General features: G+C 45.1%; 1 protein-coding gene across 2 annotated transcripts in view; it reads right to left on the reverse strand.

Moving 5' to 3' along the window:
- Positions 1–21491, reverse strand: part of LOC117369139 (serine/threonine-protein phosphatase 2A 65 kDa regulatory subunit A alpha isoform) — a 204379-nt gene that overhangs the window by 173192 nt on the left and 9696 nt on the right. Inside the window, exons 2-4 of one of the 2 annotated variants that reach the window (XM_033963185.1) lie at positions 12269–12359; positions 7666–7743; positions 3188–3288 (exon numbers count right to left, since the gene is read on the reverse strand). In XM_033963185.1, coding sequence (XP_033819076.1) covers positions 3188–3288; positions 7666–7696 — 132 coding nt within the window. In that variant the 5' untranslated portion in view covers positions 7697–7743; positions 12269–12359. The remainder of the gene's footprint in view (positions 1–3187; positions 3289–7665; positions 7744–12268; positions 12360–21491) is intronic. The other variant, XM_033963184.1, reaches the window with a different exon arrangement.

Below are 21491 nucleotides of genomic sequence, written 5' to 3' on the forward strand. Positions count from 1 at the left end.
CGACGAAAACGAAAGACTTTTTTTTTTTTTTTTTTTTTTTGAAAAGAACCGAAAAGAAAAACAGCACCGCGAACTAATTCGATGTGGAAACCAAACTAAACGCGGCAGCTAGAAGGCAAAAACACTGGAGCTCAGATCCACAGGGCTTTCTTGCTCCGCGGAAAAAATTGAACTGAGGACCACGAGGTGGGATGCGCCCTCTAGTGGGCGAGAAGGCATGCACATGCGTGGTGCAGTGTGCAAACTTGAAACTTCAATCAAGTTTGCTTGAAAAGCTGTCCGCGCCGGGGCTCCGTAGATGACGTCACCCACATGTGAGAATATCATGCCTGCTTGTCCTGGGATAAAAGACATTGGCATGCTAGTAATCTGCTGTACTCGTTAGTGTTAGTGTCAAGGTATACCACTGTGGAGATATCTAGAAGAGATAGAGAATGGTTCTCCAGGCATCAACATTTACTGTACGTTGAAGTTGACAGTGGTAATGCCTCCTATCATAAAAAACAAGAATGAACCACCCAACACCCCGTCCAACTACAGACCAATCGCAAGCATCCTGCTATTCACCAAAATTGCAGAAGGGATGGTAAACGCCGAACTAACCAAATACCTAGAAAAATTTGATATCCTCAATGACAACCAATCAGGCTTTCGCTCCAATCACAGTACCGAAACCATCATAGCCTCCCTCCTAGACCACATACACACACTCTTCAGCCGGGGATCCAGTGCCCTGATTTTACAACTGGACCTGAGCAGTGCTTTCGATCTAGTCGACCACGACATTCTCCTAAACTGCCTTGCCTGTATTGGCATCTCCGGCCAGGTCCTCAACTGGTTCAACGGATTCCTACGGAACAGATCTTACAGGATATTTAAAAACGACTCCTTCTCCTACTCATGGGTAAACTCTTGCGGTGTGCCTCAGGGCTCCCCTCTGTCCCCCACCCTGTTCAATATCTACCTCACCTCCCTAGGAAACCTCCTGCAAAACCTCAAGCTAAAATTCTTTATCTACGCAGATGACACTACCATAGTCATCCCTCTAACCAGTTTCACTCAAGAGCTCCTCAACTCCCTCACAAGCATACTGAATCAGATAGAACTCTGGATGCTATCCTACAGACTAAAACTAAACCCAGACAAAACAAAATTCTTCCTAGCAACCCCCAATAACAAAATCAAAGACACCTCAATTCAAGTAAAAGGATCCACTTTCCCCCTCGAACAAACCTTAAAAATACTAGGAGTAACACTAGACAAACATCTATCCCTGGAGAAACACACCGATATCACAGTCAGAAAAAGTATCTCGACACTATGGAAACTTCGCACCATAAAAAAATACTTTGACGACACTTCCTTCCGCCTCTTAGTACAATCCTCCATCCTCAGCATATTGGACTATTGCAACATCATTTACTTGTGCACCACAAAGAAAACCATCAGGAGACTTAGGATGATCCAGAACACTGCTGTCCGCCTCATATTTGACCTGAAAAAATGGGACCACATCACCCCCTTCTACCACAAACTCCACTGGCTCCCACTAGAATCCAGAATCATATTCAAATTCGCCTGCTTTTGCTACAAAACAATATTTGGTTTATCCCCAAGCTACATCACCCCTCACTTTACCCTAAACCACAACTATAAGACCTCCCGCAAAATCCAACTCTTCGCCTAACCCCTCCCTAAAACTATGCCACTCAAAAAAATTCCTCGACAAAACCTATGCCTTCCAAGCTGCCAAACTAAACCCTTGGCTGGCCCAAATGGTCCTCAAAGCCCACAACTACCTCGACTTCAGAAAAACACTTAAAACCCACCTATTCCGAGAGCAAGACCCTTAAAGTCCCTAATGCCCCTTCCTTCAATCCTCCTCCTCCCTCCTACCGAAACTTCTCCCCCCCCCCGGTCTCCCTCCTCTCCCCCCTTCTTCCTCCTTGTAGTTCGTAATTCTATGATCAATTTGGAATGTAACCACTTATAACTACTTTCTCCTTGCTACTCGCAACTCTATGATCAATTTGGCATGTAACCTCTTGTAATTTGTTCTAACCCATGTGAACCGCCTAGAACTCTTCGGGGTATGGCGGTATACAAAAATAAAGTTATTATTATTAGAAAGAGAAGAAATTTTGTGCTTCTTGGCTTTCTTATGCGTTAGATTCCTCGATATATCGATAAGGAGGAAGTGGTGTCTTAACATTGTGTGAAACCTGATGCATCTGGCACTGATGTCGATGTTGGTGTAACAGGTGTCTGTTTTGGGGTCAGAGTTCCCAACCATGCTTGACGATGTAATCGCAGTGCTGAAAAGTTTCTTGAATTGAAGTTTGTGAGCTTTGAATGGCCTCTTTTGAATATGGGAAGAGGACACAGTTAATGTGCCAATGGTCAGGACCGAGCCACTGGACACACCAATTATGTGGATCAGAGTCTGAAATGGTTCTATTACACAGAGGATATTGTTTTGAAGTCACTGTGTACTGATTTTGATATGGAAAGGAAAACAACCAAAGTGAAATCAAAGGGATTGATGGCCCAGGGAGCTCAAGTAGAAAAAAAAAATGGTAGAAGTGGCTCGAAAGCCAAAAACAAAAAAGTTGACAAAATTGAACAAAGTTGGGAGTTATTAGATAAAAGGAACATGGAAACCCCCCCAAAAATGACAAAAAGAAAATAATAACAGGAAGGTACCAAAACACCCCAAAAAGTTTGACAACAACGAAGACAAAGCTCTCAGATTCGTGGGAAACAATGAACTGATGATCTTACAAGCCAACATTGGGCAGGAAGGCATCAATATGCATGCAGTATGGAAATTGCCTTAAAAATTTTAAGCGACAGTGCACTTGGTAGTGTATATTAGGTTTCATGAATGACATCACTCACATGTGAGAATATAATACCTGCTTGTCCTCTGAGAAGCATGCACACACATACACGAAGAGACAACATCACAATGGCTGTGATTCACTGATTGAGCTGCTGCCTCTGCACCCAGAGGTTGAGAGATCAAATCTCGGTGCTGCACCTTGTGACCCTGGGCAAGTCACTTAATTCTCCAGTACCCACCGCTTTGAATGTCAGCTTTGAAATGCCAAAGTGACAAAAAGGCGGTATACAAGTCCCCCATTCCTTTTTCCTATCAAACAACTTCCAACTAGCAAGGGAATCTTACCAGTAAGCAGTGCACATAGTCTGGACCTCCCACAAGGGCGGTGAATGTTCCCAGCTGCTCTGCCAATGCCAGGAGTACTTCATCCTCATCATAAATGGTATCTGAAATTGAAAGGGAAGAAAATGTGCTATTTAGTGACACACTTTTAAAGAATATTACTGTTATTTATCACTGATAAATTCCACACCCACAAGATCCCCCCTCCCCCACAAGTGCAGCCATACAATATATGCTCCACATCCTTTAAGTACAAGGTATCTATAAAGGTAGAATCTAAGTTGTTACCACACTTAAGCGAGTGGAAGTCAAACTACATCTTATCGCAACCACTAGTGATTAACCAAAAGCATACACTCCAGCATGGAGCAGTCCAGGTCTGAAACCTATTTCTGCACTAATCCAGGACAAACTTACAATTTTGTTAATAGTAGTAAAAAGACTAAATATAAACACAAATAAAAAATAAATGAGATAAAAACTTAACAGCACTGAAATTCAAATGAAAAGATTAGTCTTTGCAATATTCCTGAACCTGTTAGTAGTCAATCTCTTCTCGCAAAAACTCTTGTAGGGAGCTTAATTTGCATACTTTTTTTGCGCCTCCTCCCATACCTCTGGGCTGTCCAACTCCTCAATGCGCAACAAAGCAGATAGTAGCCCTGAAGAGGAAACAGAAAAGGGGAGGTGTATGGGGACTCTCCCCAAGAAACACATCTGCTCATATCAGCAACCATTTAACAGATAGCCAAATTAAAAACATTTGAAATACATAACAGAATGAAAACCAAATATATATATATATATATATATATATATATATATATATATATATATATATATATATACTAGTCTTATAGCCCGTTACATTAACGGGTGCTAGAATATGTGTGTGTGTCTGTCTTTATTTCTTTCTCTCTCTCTCCTTAGCTGTTTTTTTTTTCTTTCTGCCTTTCTTTTTCCTTGGCTGTCCACCACCACCCCTTGCCTGCTCCCCCTGTCCATTCTCCCTTCCTTTTACCTCCCCTGTGTCCACCACTACCCCTTCACAGCTCTCCTTATGTAGCAGCAGCCCTTCTCCCTTTGTTTTACCTCCCCCCTGTCCAGCAGCACCTCTTTCCTTCGCCCCCTGTCCAACATTAGGCCTCTGTTCCTTTTTCGTCACCCCCCCTGTCCATCAGCACCTCTTTCCTTCTCCCCCTATCCAGCAGTAGGCATCCCTTCCTATGATACACTTACCTTGCTCTGCCCCTGATCATAGGTTCCCAACAGCCGCCCAGTTGCACCCATTGGAAAAGTTCCCTCTGCCACATCCCGCACACCCCCGACGCGACTCCCGCTGTCTTTATTTCTGTCTCTGTCCCTGGCCCCCTTTGTCTGTCTGTCTTTCTATGTATCTCCCTGCCCCTGTGTCTCTCTTCTTTTCTTTCTGTCTCCCTTCCTCCCTCTGTCTGTCTGTCTGTCCAAAGCAGCATTGCCTCCCCCCTCCATTTCCCTCCCTCCACAGCAGTTCCCTGTGCAGCAGCATTAGCGTTTCCTCTACCCCACTTTCCCTTCCCGCGGGCCCAACTACAAACGTGGTGATTCCAGCAGCGTGTGTGCAGCAGTCTCCACACGCTGCTTCGGGTCCTTCTCCTGCCCTGATTTGCTCTGCCACGGAGCGTGTGAAGACTGTTGCACACGCTAATGGAATCGCCACCGGGTGGGCGGAAAGTTGCTGGGCTCCTCGGTGGGGGCGCAGAGCGGCCGCAATCCCTCTCCTCCGATACCCCGCCCGCTGGAGATCGGCGGCTGGCTGCCCGACTGGTGGAGGCGATCGGCGCCGCAGCTCTGTCCCGGCGGCCTCCGAGCGGCTGCGCTGAGAGGAGAGGAGCCTGCTGCCCGAAGAGGAGGAGCAGCGTTGTCTGAAGAGGCTGAGCTGCGTCATAGACCTCAACTGGCTGCAGCGATGGTAAGCCCGATGCGTGAAAACTGCGCATGCGCACTCGTGTTACCACGACGGGATCAGGGAACATGATTTTTTAGTGCGCATGCGCGGCCTAGCATTTTATTATATTATATTATATACATATATATACATACATATACATATATATATATATCTACATACATATACATATATATATATATATATATATCTACATACATATACATATATATATATATATATCTACATACATATACATATATATATATATATATATATATATATATCTACATACATATACATATATATATATATATATATATATATCTACATACATATACATACATATATATATATATCTACATACATATATATACATACATATATATACATACATATATATACATACATATACCGTATTTTCACGCAAATAACGCGCACCCGTATAAAACGCGCACACGGGTATAGCGCGCAGAAATCACGATGATATGTACAAAAACTTTGGTATACCGCGCTCACGGGTATACCGCGCATGCTGCCCGACGCTCCTTTCGCCCGCCTTGACTTTCCGTGCGCTGTCCCGACTCTCCGTTCACCCCCCCCTGACTTCCATGCACTGTCCCCCCTTGAAGGTCTGTCCCCATCCTGAAAGCCTGATGCCCCCCCCCCCCGACGTCCGATACATCCCTCCCCCCGAAGGACCGCCGACTCCCCAACAATATCGGGCCAGGAGGGAGCCCAAATCCTCCTGGCCACGGCGACCCCCTAACCCCACCCCGCACTACATTACGGGCAGGAGGGATCCCAGGCCCTCCTGCCCCCGACGCAAACCCCCCTCCCCCCACCGACCGCCCCCCCCCCAAGAACCTTCGACAAAAGTTTTAAAACATAGTTCCCACCCCGCGCCGACGCCCGATTCACCCCCCCAGCAGGACCGCTCGCACCCCCACCCCGAACGACCGCTCGCACGCGCTCCCACCCGCACCCGCATCCACGATCGGAGCAAGAGGGAGCCCAAGCCCTCTTGCCCGGCTGACTCCCCGACGTCCGATACATCCCCCCCCGGCAGGACCACTCGCACCCCCACCACGAACGACCGCCGACTTCCCGACAATATCGGGCCAGAAGGGAGCCCAAACCCTCCTGGCCACGGCGACCCCCTAACCCCACCCCGCACTACATTACGGGCAGGAGGGATCCCAGGCCCTCCTGCCCTCGACGCAAACCCCCCTCCCCCCCAATGACCGCCCCCCCCCAAGAACCTCCGACCGCCCCCCAGCCGACCCGCGATCCCCCTGGCGACCCCCACGACCCCCCCCACCCCCCTTCCCCGTACCTTTGGTAGTTGGCCGGACAGATGGGAGCCAAACCCGCCTGTCCGGCAGGCAGCCAACGAAGGAATGAGGCCGGATTGGCCCATCCATCCTAAAGTTCCGCCTACTGGTGAGGCCTAAGGCGCGTGGGCCAATCAGAATAGGCCCTGGAGCCTTAGGTCCCACCTGGGGGCGCGGCCTGAGGCACATGGGCCCAACCCGACCATGTGCCTCAGGCCGCGCCCCCAGGTGGGACCTAAGGCTCCAGGGCCTATTCTGATTGGCCCACGCGCCTTAGGCCCCACCAGTAGGCGGAACTTTAGGATGGATGGGCCAATCCGGCCTCATTCCTTCGTTGGCTGCCTGCCGGACAGGCGGGTTTGGCTCCCGTCTGTCCGGCCAACTACCAAAGGTACGGGGAAGGGGGGTGGGGGGGTCGTGGGGGTCGCCAGGGGGATCGCGGGTCGGCTGGGGGGCGGTCGGAGGTTCTTGGGGGGGGGCGGTCGTTGGGGGGGAGGGGGGTTTGCGTCGAGGGCAGGAGGGCCTGGGATCCCTCCTGCCCGTAATGTAGTGCGGGGTGGGGTTAGGGGGTCGCCGTGGCCAGGAGGGTTTGGGCTCCCTTCTGGCCCGATATTGTCGGGAAGTCGGCGGTCGTTCGTGGTGGGGGTGCGAGTGGTCCTGCCGGGGGGGGGATGTATCGGACGTTGGGGAGTCGGCCGGGCAAGAGGGCTTGGGCTCCCTCTTGCTCCGATCGTGGATGCGGGTGCGGGTGGGAGCGCGTGCGAGCGGTCGTTCGGGGTGGGGGTGCGAGCGGTCCTGCTGGGGGGGTGAATCGGGCGTCGGGCGGGGTGGGAACTATGTTTTAAAACTTTTGTATACCGCGCTCACGCATATAACGCGCGAGGGGTATGCGCGGTAGGTAAAAACGCGTATAACGCGCGCGTTATATGCGTGAAAATACGGTATATACATACATACACCCCCTGGATACTACAAAGTGATATTCTTGTCAAGGCTGGACCGAAGACACAAGATGTCCGCATTGTCAGGTCTTATTGAGGCAGGAAAAAGGGAAATTCAGTCGACAGGGCGGGCTTCAGGAATAGAGTATATGTCTACTAGAAAGATGATCAACGGTTGTTGGGTGAGGAGTGCGTGACTTTGGAGGTTTTCAGGTGAGGAGTGCAGGAGAGAATTTAATTTTTTTGCCAGTTGGTAGAGAGTACCAGCAGAATACTTAACTGGGATTCTACTGTATCTTGAGAGCTGCATTCACTGCTTTTAGGTCTAGAATTGACCTCCAGTCTTCAAAGTCTCTCCTGGACATGATGAAGTATAAATTAAATAAATATATAAATATATCAAGTATCTGTTGGAGCCCAAGTCATCCTCTATACAAGCTCTATGGCTTCCAGATCTAGCAATATGTGCACTGTTGCTCTGAATTTGGCCACTTTCTGGCTTTCCTACGAGGTAATCTATGTGGGAAAATTAGGGAAATCTCTTTTCTTCAAAATCACTGAGCTTTGGAATAACCTTCCTGCCCTGCTGCGGAATCTGGGCTAATTCCAATTATTTTGAAAGCATCTGAAAACTTGGCTAGTCTTAAAAATGTAAATCTCGCTACCCTCTTTATAATCACTAATTCTTATTATGTTTTTCCTTCCTTATATTAAAGTTCCTGTAAACCGTGCCAAGCTCTATCTTTATGGAGAGGATGTGGTATATAAAAACTTAAGGTTTAGTTTAGTAATCTATAAAAAGGTCCAAGCGGGGACAAATGATATAGAGTTTGCATCCCACCCATATGTCCAGCACCTAGCAATCTGTGGCGATAACCTCCCTCTGATGCGTGGAGGCTTGGGCTGATGGCTTGGCATCATAACTGCTTCTTTGGAGCTGTGGCTAGACCCCCTAGTGGCTCGAGGTCTGCTATCTGACAAAAATTTTGGATTCTGGTCCTGCATGCTGACCATAAGATCTTCCAGGACTTCCCCATAAAGTTAACTCTCCCTGATAAATATATTGTAAGGAGATAAATCTTAAGGGAGATATTAATTTTACAAGGATATACCGTATATATCCTTGTAAAATTAATATCTCCCTTAATATCCTTGTAAAATATATATAACCTTGTAAAATTAATATCTCCCTTAAGATTTATCTCCTTACAATATTATCACATAGGAATAAATAGAAAATATATATTTGAATATTAAACTCAAAAATATAGGCAATTAAAGTGATAATTAAATTTTCCACTAAATCAGTTAGCATGTAAAGATTCCCCATTAAGCCTATCCATCTCCATTTAAATAAAACACAACTAAATCATCCAAATCTTATCACATTATGCAGTTTATTATAGCTGAACTGCTCATTCATGCATCTATTTACTCAACCTATTCCACTCATTCATCAAATTTATTATCCCACATATACCCCATTTTATGCATTTGATTACCCAACACGCATGCCTCTATTGTACTACTTCTTAAATCTATATAATTAATCAGGCTATCACCATTGGCAATACTTATCAATTAGATATTACTACAATACTCTTCCTAAAAGTGGGCTAATCCTTATTTTAAAAAAAAAAAACAAACAAGAATTTAAATTAACCAATTGAGTATATCGTATAGCTTAACCATTAAATGTAAGCTAAAATAAGCAAAATACTATAAAAACCTTTTCATTTTATAAGTTATCATTATTAATTAAAAAAGAAACCCTCCTAAAAAAACCACCCTAAAACCTTAAATCTACAATAACCCCTTCTGTTGCAAGATCTAAAATATCCCATAGAATTAAAAAAATAAAATAAAAACAAACCCGAAATTAACAGCATTATCAGATAATTAACCCTCCAAAAACGTATCACGAGGTCAGCTCTTGTAACTTAGTATCCCAACTTAACAAACAATTAAAGATTAAATAAATCCTTCCAAGCACTACACACTTCAACTTTTTGATTTGAAGAGTCTTCAGAATGAAGTCGTCTACCAGATGCATCAGGTTGCACAATGTAATTCAAATCAATTCACATTTGTAAGATTTCTGCATTCAAGAGATGTAACTCATGTATATGAAATTAATTCTCTCAGCATTCAAACATGTAGTTAATACCGCAGCAAACTTTCCAACCTTTAAAACTCGCTCAGATCCAGTAACCAAACAGACAAATATTTAACCACCACGATCTTGCCAATATCCCTCATGTTGACCCGAAGAATCCTCAGTATCTCAGTCTCTTGCCCATACAAACTATTATACTTCTTGCTGTACAGATGGAATCGCAATCCAGCCTTTTTGTGAGATTGCTTTGGTATCCTAAGTGGCTCATTATTTGCTGACATCACTTGGTGGAGGGCACCTCGGAACGAGTACAACACTTTCAAAATTTTTATCTTCATCCACACACGGGTCATAAAACCCAAGCAGACCAACCTTCGAAATTTCAGTAAGGATGAGTTTGGAATCTTTTACTAAAAACTGCAGGGGAACAATAACATCTATGACTTTTATGCTCTCATCTTCCTGGGCGTTGTCAGTCACAAACTTCCCAAACCAGGCATTTACGATGAACAACCCATTTTGGCTTCTTCAGCTTCTAGTATATATCTGACAGACTTCTGGATCAGCCAAACTGCCTCCTCTGCTTCTTGTTTTTATGATGAATCTCACTCGCTGAGTTTTGCCTTTATTTCTCCAGATCTCATTGTTTCTGTGTATGGAGGTAGGATTTGTGGATGAGCCGGTACATGGTGACAAATTACTAGCAGGTACCACAGTGGCATAAAACCCAGCACTAGTAGGAGCTGACCCATCAGGTGTATAGGTAAAAAATAGATTTGGCTAGCCCAATTTAGCTTGATCTAAGAGATATTCCTTGCGGAACCGCAATGCTGATGGTGGTTCCTATCATGCTATGCCTGAAATTTTTCTCTCCACTCTCTATTCCAGCATGGTCCCAAAGAACCAGCCATTGAGAGTCCTTCAATCTGGTATGCTCTTCATCCTGAAGTTAATGTTGATAGCTATCCAATAACAGTTCCTCCACATCAGCGTAGCACACCATTTCCCAATATTCAAAACTTTAAATAATGCTACAGCATACCTGTCATTCCATAACTCACGCCAGGATCCGTTGGCTTGAGCAGATTTAAAGTATAACCATAGCCATTCTCTTAAGGCTACTATTGTAATATACATCTCATAAAATCCAAGTTTTTAAACCCATATCGATCTTCACGGTCAATTCCCCAAGAATGCCAGTCTGACTCCATATCACTGCCACTCCTCAAATTTAACACCAAACAAAACAAAATAAAATAAAATATTTCATAAATATAAAACATGCATAATGTGCAAAAGAGAACAACAGAAGATTGTTCTTTGCCTGAGAATCACGAGAACATTGGCTCTTCACATTGGTTTATAAACTCCTGAAGCTTATCAGGATCAAAGTTTATTGTTTTGTTGCCATAAGTAACCCACATTACCGCAGGGCAGGTAAAGTAAACCATACTTGGCCCTGAGGTGCTTGAGTTGTAGCCACAATTCCAGAAATCTTTTCCTTCTATTAGCCATAGCCCTCGCAAAATCAGGCACAATGAATATCCGAGAGCCTTGACATTTTAAGTTTCCATTTTCTTTTGCCAGCTGAAAAACCTCCATCACTTGTTGGAATCTGAATAGTTTAAAAATTAACTGATGCGGCCCCGTTTGACGGCTGGATCTTTTACGAAGCCGCGTTAAAGGCTTTATCGTACAAACCTTTTTAGCGCACACTAACCCCCGCGCTAGCCGAAAAACTACCGCCTGCTCAAGAGGAGGCAGTAGCGGCTAGTGCGGCGGCAAATTAGCGCGCACTATTACACGCGTTAAACTGCTAACGCGGCTTCGTAAAAGGAGCCCTTTGTCTTGAGAGGCAAAATTTTGGGCAAAAAAGGATATCTGATCCCCCCTTTCAATCCCTTCTAGTAAACTTAAAATTCTCAGGTTACTTCTTCTTTCCCTATTGGCACAACCCTCCAGATCCTTTGTCAAGACTTCAATTTTTTTTTATGTAACTTGTATTGAAGCATCTCTGTCTCTGTTACTTCAACCCTCTTTTCCAGCTGTTCTACCTTTATGTCAGCTAGCTGCGGTTGCTTTGTAAGGCTAGCTACTTCTTCCTTGAGCTTCTGCAACTTTTGTGCATTATCCGACACTATCTCTCTTATCCCCCAAAGCTCAGCTAAGACTTTGCTGATTTCTTTGGATTCTTTAGGCAACGGAGCCTTTGAGGGGGTAGCCAGTTCAGGCTTTTATTGTTTTGTGCTTCCTGTAGCCGTCGTGAAAGCGGCATCAATTTTTGTCTGATTTCTCGTTGCCATACTAAAGCCAAATTACTCACTAACAAAAGAAAAAAAAATTTTTCTTTGTAACTTATATTAATACAAATAGTGCCTGTTAACGCGGAGCTCAACTTACCCGATCATCTAGATGTGTCTCCAAGCCACGCCCCCCCCCCCTTTCATCTACTTCTTGAAGTATACGTAGTCTTGAGTTAGATGTAGCCCCCCATGGGAATACATTCCAGATTGTGGGGGCTATTCCTGAGAAGGCTCACTGGTGGTTATCACATCATACAATTTCTTTTGATAAGGGTACAGATAATGATGCTCCTTGAGATGGGTCTCAAAAGGTATATAAAGCGTTAGCCTGTTCTTTAAGTATTCTGACCAGCTATTGCTAAGTTCTCTGAAAGACATTGTAGGTATTGAGAGGGTGCTCTAATCACAAAAACAAACTTTGGAAATGCTGCCATAAATGTTGTTCCATACATGTCCTCATTACCTGTCAAAAATGGTAGTAACTCGCTCCTTGTCCTTTCCACCCCCAATGCCAATGCGATTGTAGACAGTTTCTTGATGCTGTTGAGACGGAGCTGAAATTAGAGAAAAATGATTTGAAATAATGCAAAAATAAATACAAAGGACTCCTGAACTAGAAGTCCAAATACCACCCATACCTCAAAAGAAACGAAGTTAAGGATGTTTCTAGCAAAAGCCAAGATGGTGCTGTCTGGCGTGAACAGCCCAGATAGCAGGATGTGGCGGAGACCTATCCAGGACTGGACAAAGTGCGTGTATATTTATATGCAAACATGAAAAAAACCTTTAAAAGATAATTTAAAAAGATCAGGAAATTATATATAGAGGAAAAAAAGGGAGTAATAATATACACTTCCCCCTCCCTATTTGCAGTTTCGGCGATCATGGTTTTGACTATTCTCACTTTTTTTGCCCGCCCGCCCCCCCCCTACAGAATCGCTCAGAGGCAGCCTGCATCGACCAGAACCAGCCTCGGGACTTGGATCGGGGTGAGCAGGGGGCAATCGGGGGTGAGCAGCCACCCCAGGAGCACAGCCCTCAGCCGTGGACGCAGCTCCGGTGGCAACTTCATGCATGGACCTTACCTGGTGGTCTAGGAGTGACGTGGGACAGAAGCGATCTTCCTTCACTCCTGCCCCGCGTCACCACTAGACCACCAGATAAGGTCCAGGGGTAGGTCTGAGTCAGCCCAAAAGTTACTCGTGAATTTTCCTTGTTTGCGGGCTGGGGGGGGGGGGAGTGTAATATAATTTGCTGGTTAAGTAGGATTTAAGAAATATTAACCCCCTCTTTTACAAAGCTGTGCTAGCGATTGCCACGCAGCAACAGCCCTGAAGCCCTTTAAATCTCTATGGGATTTATCTGGCGAAAGAACAAATGGCTAAAAATGTAAAAAAGGAGACAAAAATTTTTTCAGATATATTAGTGAAAGGAGGAAGATGAAAAATGGAATTGCTAAATTAAAGATGATGTGTGGAGGGTGATGAGGAGAAAGCAAATGTGCTAAATAAATACTTCTGTTCTGTGTTCACAGAAGAAAATCCTGGAGAAGGACAGAGATTGTCTGGCAAAGTTACATGAGAAAATGGAGTAGATTCTGCGCCGTTCACGGAGGAGGGTGTTTATGAGCAACTTGAAAAACTGAAGGTGGACAAAGCGATGGGACCAGAAGGGATCCATCCCAGGATACTAAGGGAGCTCAGAGAGGTTCTGGCAGTGTCAGGTCAAAAGCGCGCCGGGACAAAGGCACGAGCAGACAACTGAGCGCAGCGCGGAGATGCGCGCCGAAGAAAAAGACTGTTTTTAGGGGCTACGATAGGGGGGTGGGGGGAACCCCCCCACTTTACTTAATACAGATTGCGCCGCGTTGTGGGGGGCTTGGGGGGTTGTAACCCCCCACATTTTACTGAAAACTTAACTTTTTCCCTGTTTTTAGGGAAAAAGTTACATTTTCACTAAAATGTGGGGTGTTACAACCCCCCAAATCCCCCACAATGCTGCCGCGATATGTATTAAGTAAAGTGGGGGGGGGCTTCCCAACAAAACCCCCCATCGCAGCCCCTAAAAACAGTCTTTTTCTTCGGCGCGCACCTCCATCTTGCACTCAGTTGTCAGCGCGCGCCTTTGTCTTCTGCGTTACTGTCTATGAACCGGTTCTGGCGAGTCCTATTAAAGACTTGTTCAACAAATCTCTGGAGACAGGAGTGATTCTTGGGGATTGGAGGAGAGCAGATGTGATCCCTATTCATAATAGTGGTCACAGGGATGAAGCAGGAAACTACAGGCCGGTGAGCCTTACTTCAGTTGTTGGAAAAATAATGGAAGTGTTGCTGAAAGAAAGGATAGGGTACTTCCTTGAATCTAATGGGTTACAGGATCCGAGGCAACATGGCTTTACAAAAGGTAAATCGTGCCAAACGAACCTGATTGAATTTTTTGATTGGGTGACCAGAGAGCTGGATCGAGGACATATGCCAGATGTAATTTAGTTTCCAAGTTTATTAAGTATTTGATTAATCGCTTATTCCACATTCTAAGCGATGTACAAAATATTAAAATATTAAATTACAATAATTCAAGAGAAACCGACAATGTGAATATAACTCACAAGACAAACACATGACACAAGAGGAAGGGAAAAGGGAAAGAAATATAAGTTTAAAAGATAGTGAAGGAAACATAAGGGAAGAACAACAATAGGGAGGGGAAATAATAATAAAGAACAGAGAATTTAAAGCACAGGGCTCAGTTGAGAGCCCTAAACTAATCCTATATTCTAGTTTTATTAGCTATCAAATGCATCTTTAAAAGAAAGCATTTTAGCTTGCTCTTAAAACTATCCAAACTTGATTCTTCTCGTATATAAATTGGGAGTAAATTCCACATTTGAGGGGCTGTGACAGAGAAAATAGTGTCGCCATGTATTTATAGATTTAAGGGAAGGAACTGCCAAGAGATGTTGGTCGATAGATCTAAGTGATCTAGAGGGAGTATAAGGAATCAATACTCTATAAAAGAAAGAAGGTGATTTATATAGAAGAGATTTAAAAGTTAATAAACTTAGTTTGTAAGTTATTCGGTGAGCAACTGGAAGCCAATGCGCTTCCTTAAATAATGGAGTCGCATGATCAAATTTTTTGCGTTCTTTATGAGTTTAATTGAGGCATTTTGTATAATCTGCAGACGACTGATTTCATTTAAAGCAATTCCTTTGAACAGAGCATTACAATAATCAATTTTTGAAATCACCAGCGAGTGAATCAGTATATTTAGAGATTTAGGGTATAGGAATTTAGAAACGGAATGAAATTGCCGTAATCTAAAGAATGTAGATCTAACAATACTACTAATATGTTCGTGGAAGGTAAGCTTGCTGTCGAAAATAACCCCAAGGATCTTAATGCTACTGGTTGACTGCAAGATAGAACCTTTAATAGTAATGGGAAACAGAAATTTATGATCATCTTTCCAAGAGAAAAACATAACATTAGATTTGTTAACGTTCAAGGCTAATCGATTAGTCTCGAGCCATTGGTGAATCAGTTCAAGTTTATTGTTAATAGCTATTGATTTCAGCAAAGCCTTTGATACAGTTCCTCATAGGAGGCTGTTGAACAAACTTGAAGGGCTGAAGTTAGGACCCAAAGTGATGAACTGGGTTAGAAACTGGCTGTCGGACAGACGCCAGAGGGTGGTGGTTAATGAAAGTCGCTCGAAGGAAGGAAAGGTGAGTAGTGGAGTCCCTCAGGGTTCGGTGCTGGGGCCTATCCTGTTCAATATGTTTGTGAGTGACATTGCTGAAGGGTTAGAAGGAAAAGTGTGCCTTTTTGCAGATGATACCAAGATTTGTAACAGAGTAGACACTGAAGAGGGAGTGGAAAATATGAAAAAGGATCTGCAAAAGTTAGAGGAATGGTCTAATGCCTGGCAACTAAAATTCAATGCAAAGAAATTCAGAGTAATGCATTTGGGGATTAATAATAGAAGGAACTGTATATGCTGAGAGGAGAGAAGCCGATATGCACGGACGGGGAGAGGGACCTTGGGGTGATAGTGTCCGAAGATCTAAAGGCGAAAAAAACAGTGTGACAAGGCAGTGTCTGCTGCCAGAAGGATGCTGGGCTGTATAAAGAGAGGCGTAGCCAGTAGAAGGAAGGTGTTGATGCCCCTGTACAGGTCATTGGTAAGGCCCCACTTGGGAGTATTGTGTTCAGTTTTGGAGACCATATCTGGCGAAGGACATAAGAAGACTTGAGGCGGTCCAGAGGAGGGCGACAAAAATGATAGGAGGCTTGCGCCAGAAGACGTATGAGGAGAGACTGGAAGCCCTGAATATGTATACCCTAGAGGAAAGGAGAGACAGAGGAGATATGATTCAGACATTCATATACTTGAAGGGTATTAACGTAGAACAAAATCTTTTTCAGAGAAAGGAAAATGGTAAAACCAGAGGACATAATTTGAGGTTGAGGGGTGGTAGATTCAGGGGCAATGTTAGGAAATTCTACTTTACGGAGAGGGTAGTGGATGCCTGGAATGCGCTCCCAAGAGAGGTGGTGGAGAGTAAAACTGTGACTGAGTTCAAAGAAGCGTGGGATGAACACAGAAGATTTAGAATCAGAAAATAATACTAAACATTGAACTAAGGCCAGTACTGGGCAGACTTGCACGGTCTGTGTCTGTATATGGCCGTTTGGAGGAGGATGGGCTGGGGAAGGCGTACATGGGCTGGAGTAAGTCTTAACAGAGATTTCGGCAGTTGGAACCCAAGCACAGTACCGGGTAAAGCTTTGCATTCTTGTCCAGAAATAGCTAAGAAGAAAAAATTAAAAATTTAAATTGAATCAGGTTGGGCAGACTGGATGGACCATTCGGGCCTTTATCTGCCGTCATCTACTATGTTACTATGTTAGAAATTGCTGTAACAGAAATATATTTAACTTTTAGACTTTGTAACACTTTCTTTATGCCAGAAATATATTTAACTTTTAGACTTTGTAACACTTTCTTTATGCCTGTTCAAAACCTAAGGAATTTTCTTTGTTTGAAATAGTCACCAGTCATTGTAATAGTATATAATAAGCAAGTCCCCAGCTTTGGTTCTGGGGAGAAGCTCTCTCCATAGGGACCACTTAGGCCAGGACTCTCAAAAACCTGCATTAAAGAGCGACATCTGCTAACGCAGCCATTTTTATACCAAATCTAAACACCTGAGACATTCTTAATAAATCACGCATACAAATGAGGTCGTGGACAGCAGCGAAGATTCACTAAATTTGCATGTGCCCATCGCTGGTCATAGCCCTGCAGCAGGAGAGATGCCCATTCTCTTCTGCTGCACTAAAATCCCCAATGCAACCACCCCCCACAATGGGAGAAATGCCCTCTCTACCCCACTTTCAAGTGAGCCCCCTCCCCCTTACCTCAACATAGTGAACACCCTCCTCCCAGCTGCTGCGTCATCTAAAATGGGCCTTCCTCTCCCTGGTACCTCTTGGGATGCAATGGCAAGGGGCTTGAGGTTCTGATTGGCCCAGGTTAAGGCCCCTCCTATAGGAGAGGAAGGCCCAATTTAGATGACGCAGCAACTGGGAGGAGTGTCCCTCCAGCTCATCTATGTTGAGGTAAGGGGGAGGGGGGTGGCAGAGATGGGGGAGTCACTTGAAAGCGGGAGAGAGTGGGCATCTCTCCCATTGTGAGGGGGGGGCAGTCAGGTCAGGCCACGGCAGGGATTTTAGTGCAGAAGGAGTGGGTATCTCTCCTGTTGCAGGGGTGGTCGTGACCCGGGATTTTAGGGAAGGAGTGTTATGATGCAGCGGAGTGAATGGGCATCTCTCCCTCTGCATCATAACAAAGGCCTTTCTAGCAGTCTCTGACACTGACTGGTACCCCTGGACCAGTCGCTTTGTTGCCAAAAGCCAATGCTGCTTTTTGAAAACGATTTGGCATTTTTTAAGAATCCACCGGAGGGCTCATTTCCATATTGAAGAGCCCATTTGCATGTCAGTGTCGGAGACTGCTAGAAACCTGGCAAAAGACGGAGATAATCCCTTTTGCCGCTTAACTGCATACAGGCTAAACCGCCTGAAAACAGTTTAGCGACAGCATTAAAAACTTTTGAGAATCTTGCCCTTAGTCCTGTGTGAAAGAATGCCCCTCACACAATGAATAATTATGGGGTTATGTTCTATGGAAATGCATGTACACTTCCCCCTCCCCCATTTGCGGTTTCCACACTCGCAGTTTCACAAATTTGCTAGTTTTGTGGGTTTTTTTGGAGGGAACCATATTTTATCTCGTTCCCCCCAGCATCCCGGCCTTACCTGGTGGTCTAGCAGGCTTTCGGGGCAGGAGCAATCTTCCTACACTCCTGCCCCGTGTAGATCGCTAACAGGAAATGGCTGCCTTAAGCTCCCGTCGTAGTCTCTACTCGCGACTCCCCGACACCATCCCTGCTAAAACCACCTTTACTAGCTACAAAATTTGGGCTTTTCTGCCACATTCCCTTGGGTGAATGGTCTGTGCACAGATTTGTGTTTAAACCCTCAGATTCCATGAGCTCAATGACCTAGAAAAGAGAGAATGAGATTGCAGAAGATCGCCAAAACTAAAATGGCAGACTCGCAGCCTGAACATGTGTTCCAACTTTCCAAGGACCTTCTGAAAACTGAAGTTGGCAGTGGTATCTGCTCTTGACCCTTACTTGGCACAACTACCCAGACAAATTTCAAATTTGAGGGTCTGCTATCTCAGTGTTTTTCAACCTTTTTATACCTATGGACCGGCAGAAATAAAAAAATTATTCTGTGGACCGGCATCGGTCCGTGGACTGGCAGTTGAAAAACACTGGGCTAAGTCATGGGCCAGACCCCGCACATCTCTACCCAATGTCCACCCCAGCCCCTGCCCCCATAATAGTACTAATTGCACCTTGCATGTCCCTTGCCTCATCTGGAAGCCTTCCCTCTGATGTTGCAACGTCAGAGAGAAGGCTTCCGGTTCAGGCACAGGATGCTCGTAGGAGCCACTGCCTGTGGCTTTGTGCACTGAATCAGTTAGGAAGAGGGAGCTGGCTAAAAGATAACACTGCATCAATCACACCGTGGACTGGCGGTTGAAGAACACTGTTTTGGGCCTGATGCACATGTTGGCCCTGTGGACCGGCAGGAAATTTCTGTGGACCGGCACTGGTCCATGGACCGGTGGTTGAAGAACAATGTGCTACCTAACATGATGCGCAGAACCAGCAAATTAGAGTCCATATATGGAGGATTCTTCTACCACGCTGAAGATTAACATAGAAACAGAGTATGACGACAGAAAAGGGCCGACGGCCCAACAAGTCTGCCCACTCAAGAACCCTCCCTCCTCCCTCCCTCCTTCGGGAATCTATCTTTTAAGCATTCCTCTGGAGCGACCCACCTGTCTGTCCCATCGTCCCTTGAAGCTGAGCGTGGTTCTGGCCTCGACTACCTGACGTGGAAGACCATTCCATCGATCAATTACCCCTTTCAGTGAAGAAGTACTTCCTGGTGTCCCCATGAAATCTTCCCCCCCCCCCCCCCTGAGTCTTGGCGGATGCCCTCTTGTCGCCGTGAGACCCGTAAAACAAAAGATTTCTTCCTCCACATCAATACGGCCCATAATGTATTTGAATGTTTCTATCATGTCCCCCCTTTCCCTGCGCTCTTCGAGAGAATATAAGCGCGGCCTGCTCACACGTTCTTCATATTTGAGATTTTTTTAGTCCTGAGACCATCCCTAGTGGCCATTTGCTGAATCGACTCCATTCTCTTCACATCCTTTTAATAATGTGGCCTCCAAAACTGAACACAGTACTCCAGGTGAGGTCTCACCATTGATCTGTATAACGGCAGTAGAACTTCAGGCTTACGACTGATAAAGCTCCTTCTGATGCAGCCCAGCATTTGTCTAGCTTTTGCTGTTGCTTTCTCCACCTGATTCGCAGCTTTCATATCTTTCCGGATGATTACTCCCAAGTCCCGTTCTGCTACAGTTCTGGTTAGGTATTCACTATTCTGGGTGTATGTTCCGCATGGATTTCTGCTACCAAGGTGCATAACCTTACATTTTTTGGCATTAAAATTCAGTTGCCAAGTACTGGACCATTATTCTAGTAAAAGTAGGTCCTGCTCCATAGCGCCGGGCATGATTGCGCTATCAGGTTCTGCTGCGCTGCCTACAATGTTGCATAGTTTAGCGTCATCGGCGAATAATGTAATTTTATCTTAAAGTCCCTGAGGCAGATCCCTTACAAAGATATTGAATAGTATTGGGTCTAAGACCGAGCCCTGTGGCACTCCATTGGACACTTCTGACGTTTTTGAGGGAATACCGTTTACCATTACCCTTTGGAGTCTACTGCTAAGCCAGTATTCTACCCATGCAGTCAGTGTTTTTCCTAGGCCCATCGTGTTCATCTTCTTCAGTAACCTACTGTGTGGGACGCTATCAAAAGCCTTACTGAAGTCTAAATACACGATGTCCAGGGACTCTCCCTTATCCAGTTTCTTTGTTACCCAGTCAAAGAAGTTTATCAGATTGGATTGACAAGACCTTCCCTTCGTAAAGCCATGCTGGAGGGGATCCCTTAATTCTTCGTCATCCAGAATTGTGTCCAATCTGTTTTTGATCAACGTTTCCATAAGTTTACATACTATTGATGTGAGACTCACTGGCATGTAATTTTCTGCCTCTGACCTGCATCCCTTTTTGTGGAGCGGGATAACTTGAGAAACTGCGGGGACAAGTATGTAAGCAAACTAAAATTGAAGAACTGGAAAACAGATCTTGCTGAGGAAACTTGCAGTTTCTGGTCTTCCCAGAAATAGTGATGGATTCTAGTCTACTTACCAGCTTGGAGGTTTGACTTTCGAAGGAATTTTTTTTCCATGTCGGTGGGATCGATGCGGCTGGAAGAGCTCACTGCTTGGGCCACAGGGCCTCGGATTCCATCAAACCACGTGTTATCATAGTGAAGCTCCATAACTATATTCACATAGTGGAGATCTTGCGTTTATACAGAGCAAAAATGGGATTCTCTGCATTACTATAACTGTCCGGTACGTATTGTGACAGGGAAGCTCCTGTCCCAGTGAAAAGGACTACTAAACCTCCCCTGCCTGCAGCACAAGGCTCTGTAAAACCTGACCTGGATCTAGGACAGCCAGCTCAGCCAGGAGGGAAAGTGCATAAGCAGGTTGTAGCACAGCCCAAAAGCCAGGTGGGGAGGGCACTGAAAACTAAGTATCTCCCCTATCAATCCTTTCCTCTATCCCAAAACCTGAAAGCCATCACAGGAGGGGGTGGAGTCAGACCCTGGGGTGTGTCAAACAAATTGCTACAAGTAAGGAACAAAGAGAGCAATCATGGAAGCTTAGGTGGCTCTTATCCAGAGAAGCCAGCAACCAGCCGTGATTGCAGCTTCCAAGGAGTTCCTATTACCCAGCCGAGAACGTTTCCCAGAGGACAGCCCAGCAGGAGGGAGAGTGTAATTCCTGGGAGATACAGTGCTTTGCCCAACAAGCCTTGGGAGGGAGCCCCGGGGGTTTTGGCTCAGAGAGAGGAAACATTGCCAGAGAACTGACAAGCAGGCAAGGGGGGGATGGGAGGAACAACCTCAGATAAGGGAATGGGGAAATAGCCTTGAGTCCCTACCGAATGAA

The sequence above is a fragment of the Geotrypetes seraphini genome, chromosome 11 (genome assembly GCF_902459505.1).
Source record: "Geotrypetes seraphini chromosome 11, aGeoSer1.1, whole genome shotgun sequence".
NCBI classification, from domain to species: Eukaryota; Metazoa; Chordata; class Amphibia; order Gymnophiona; family Dermophiidae; genus Geotrypetes; species Geotrypetes seraphini.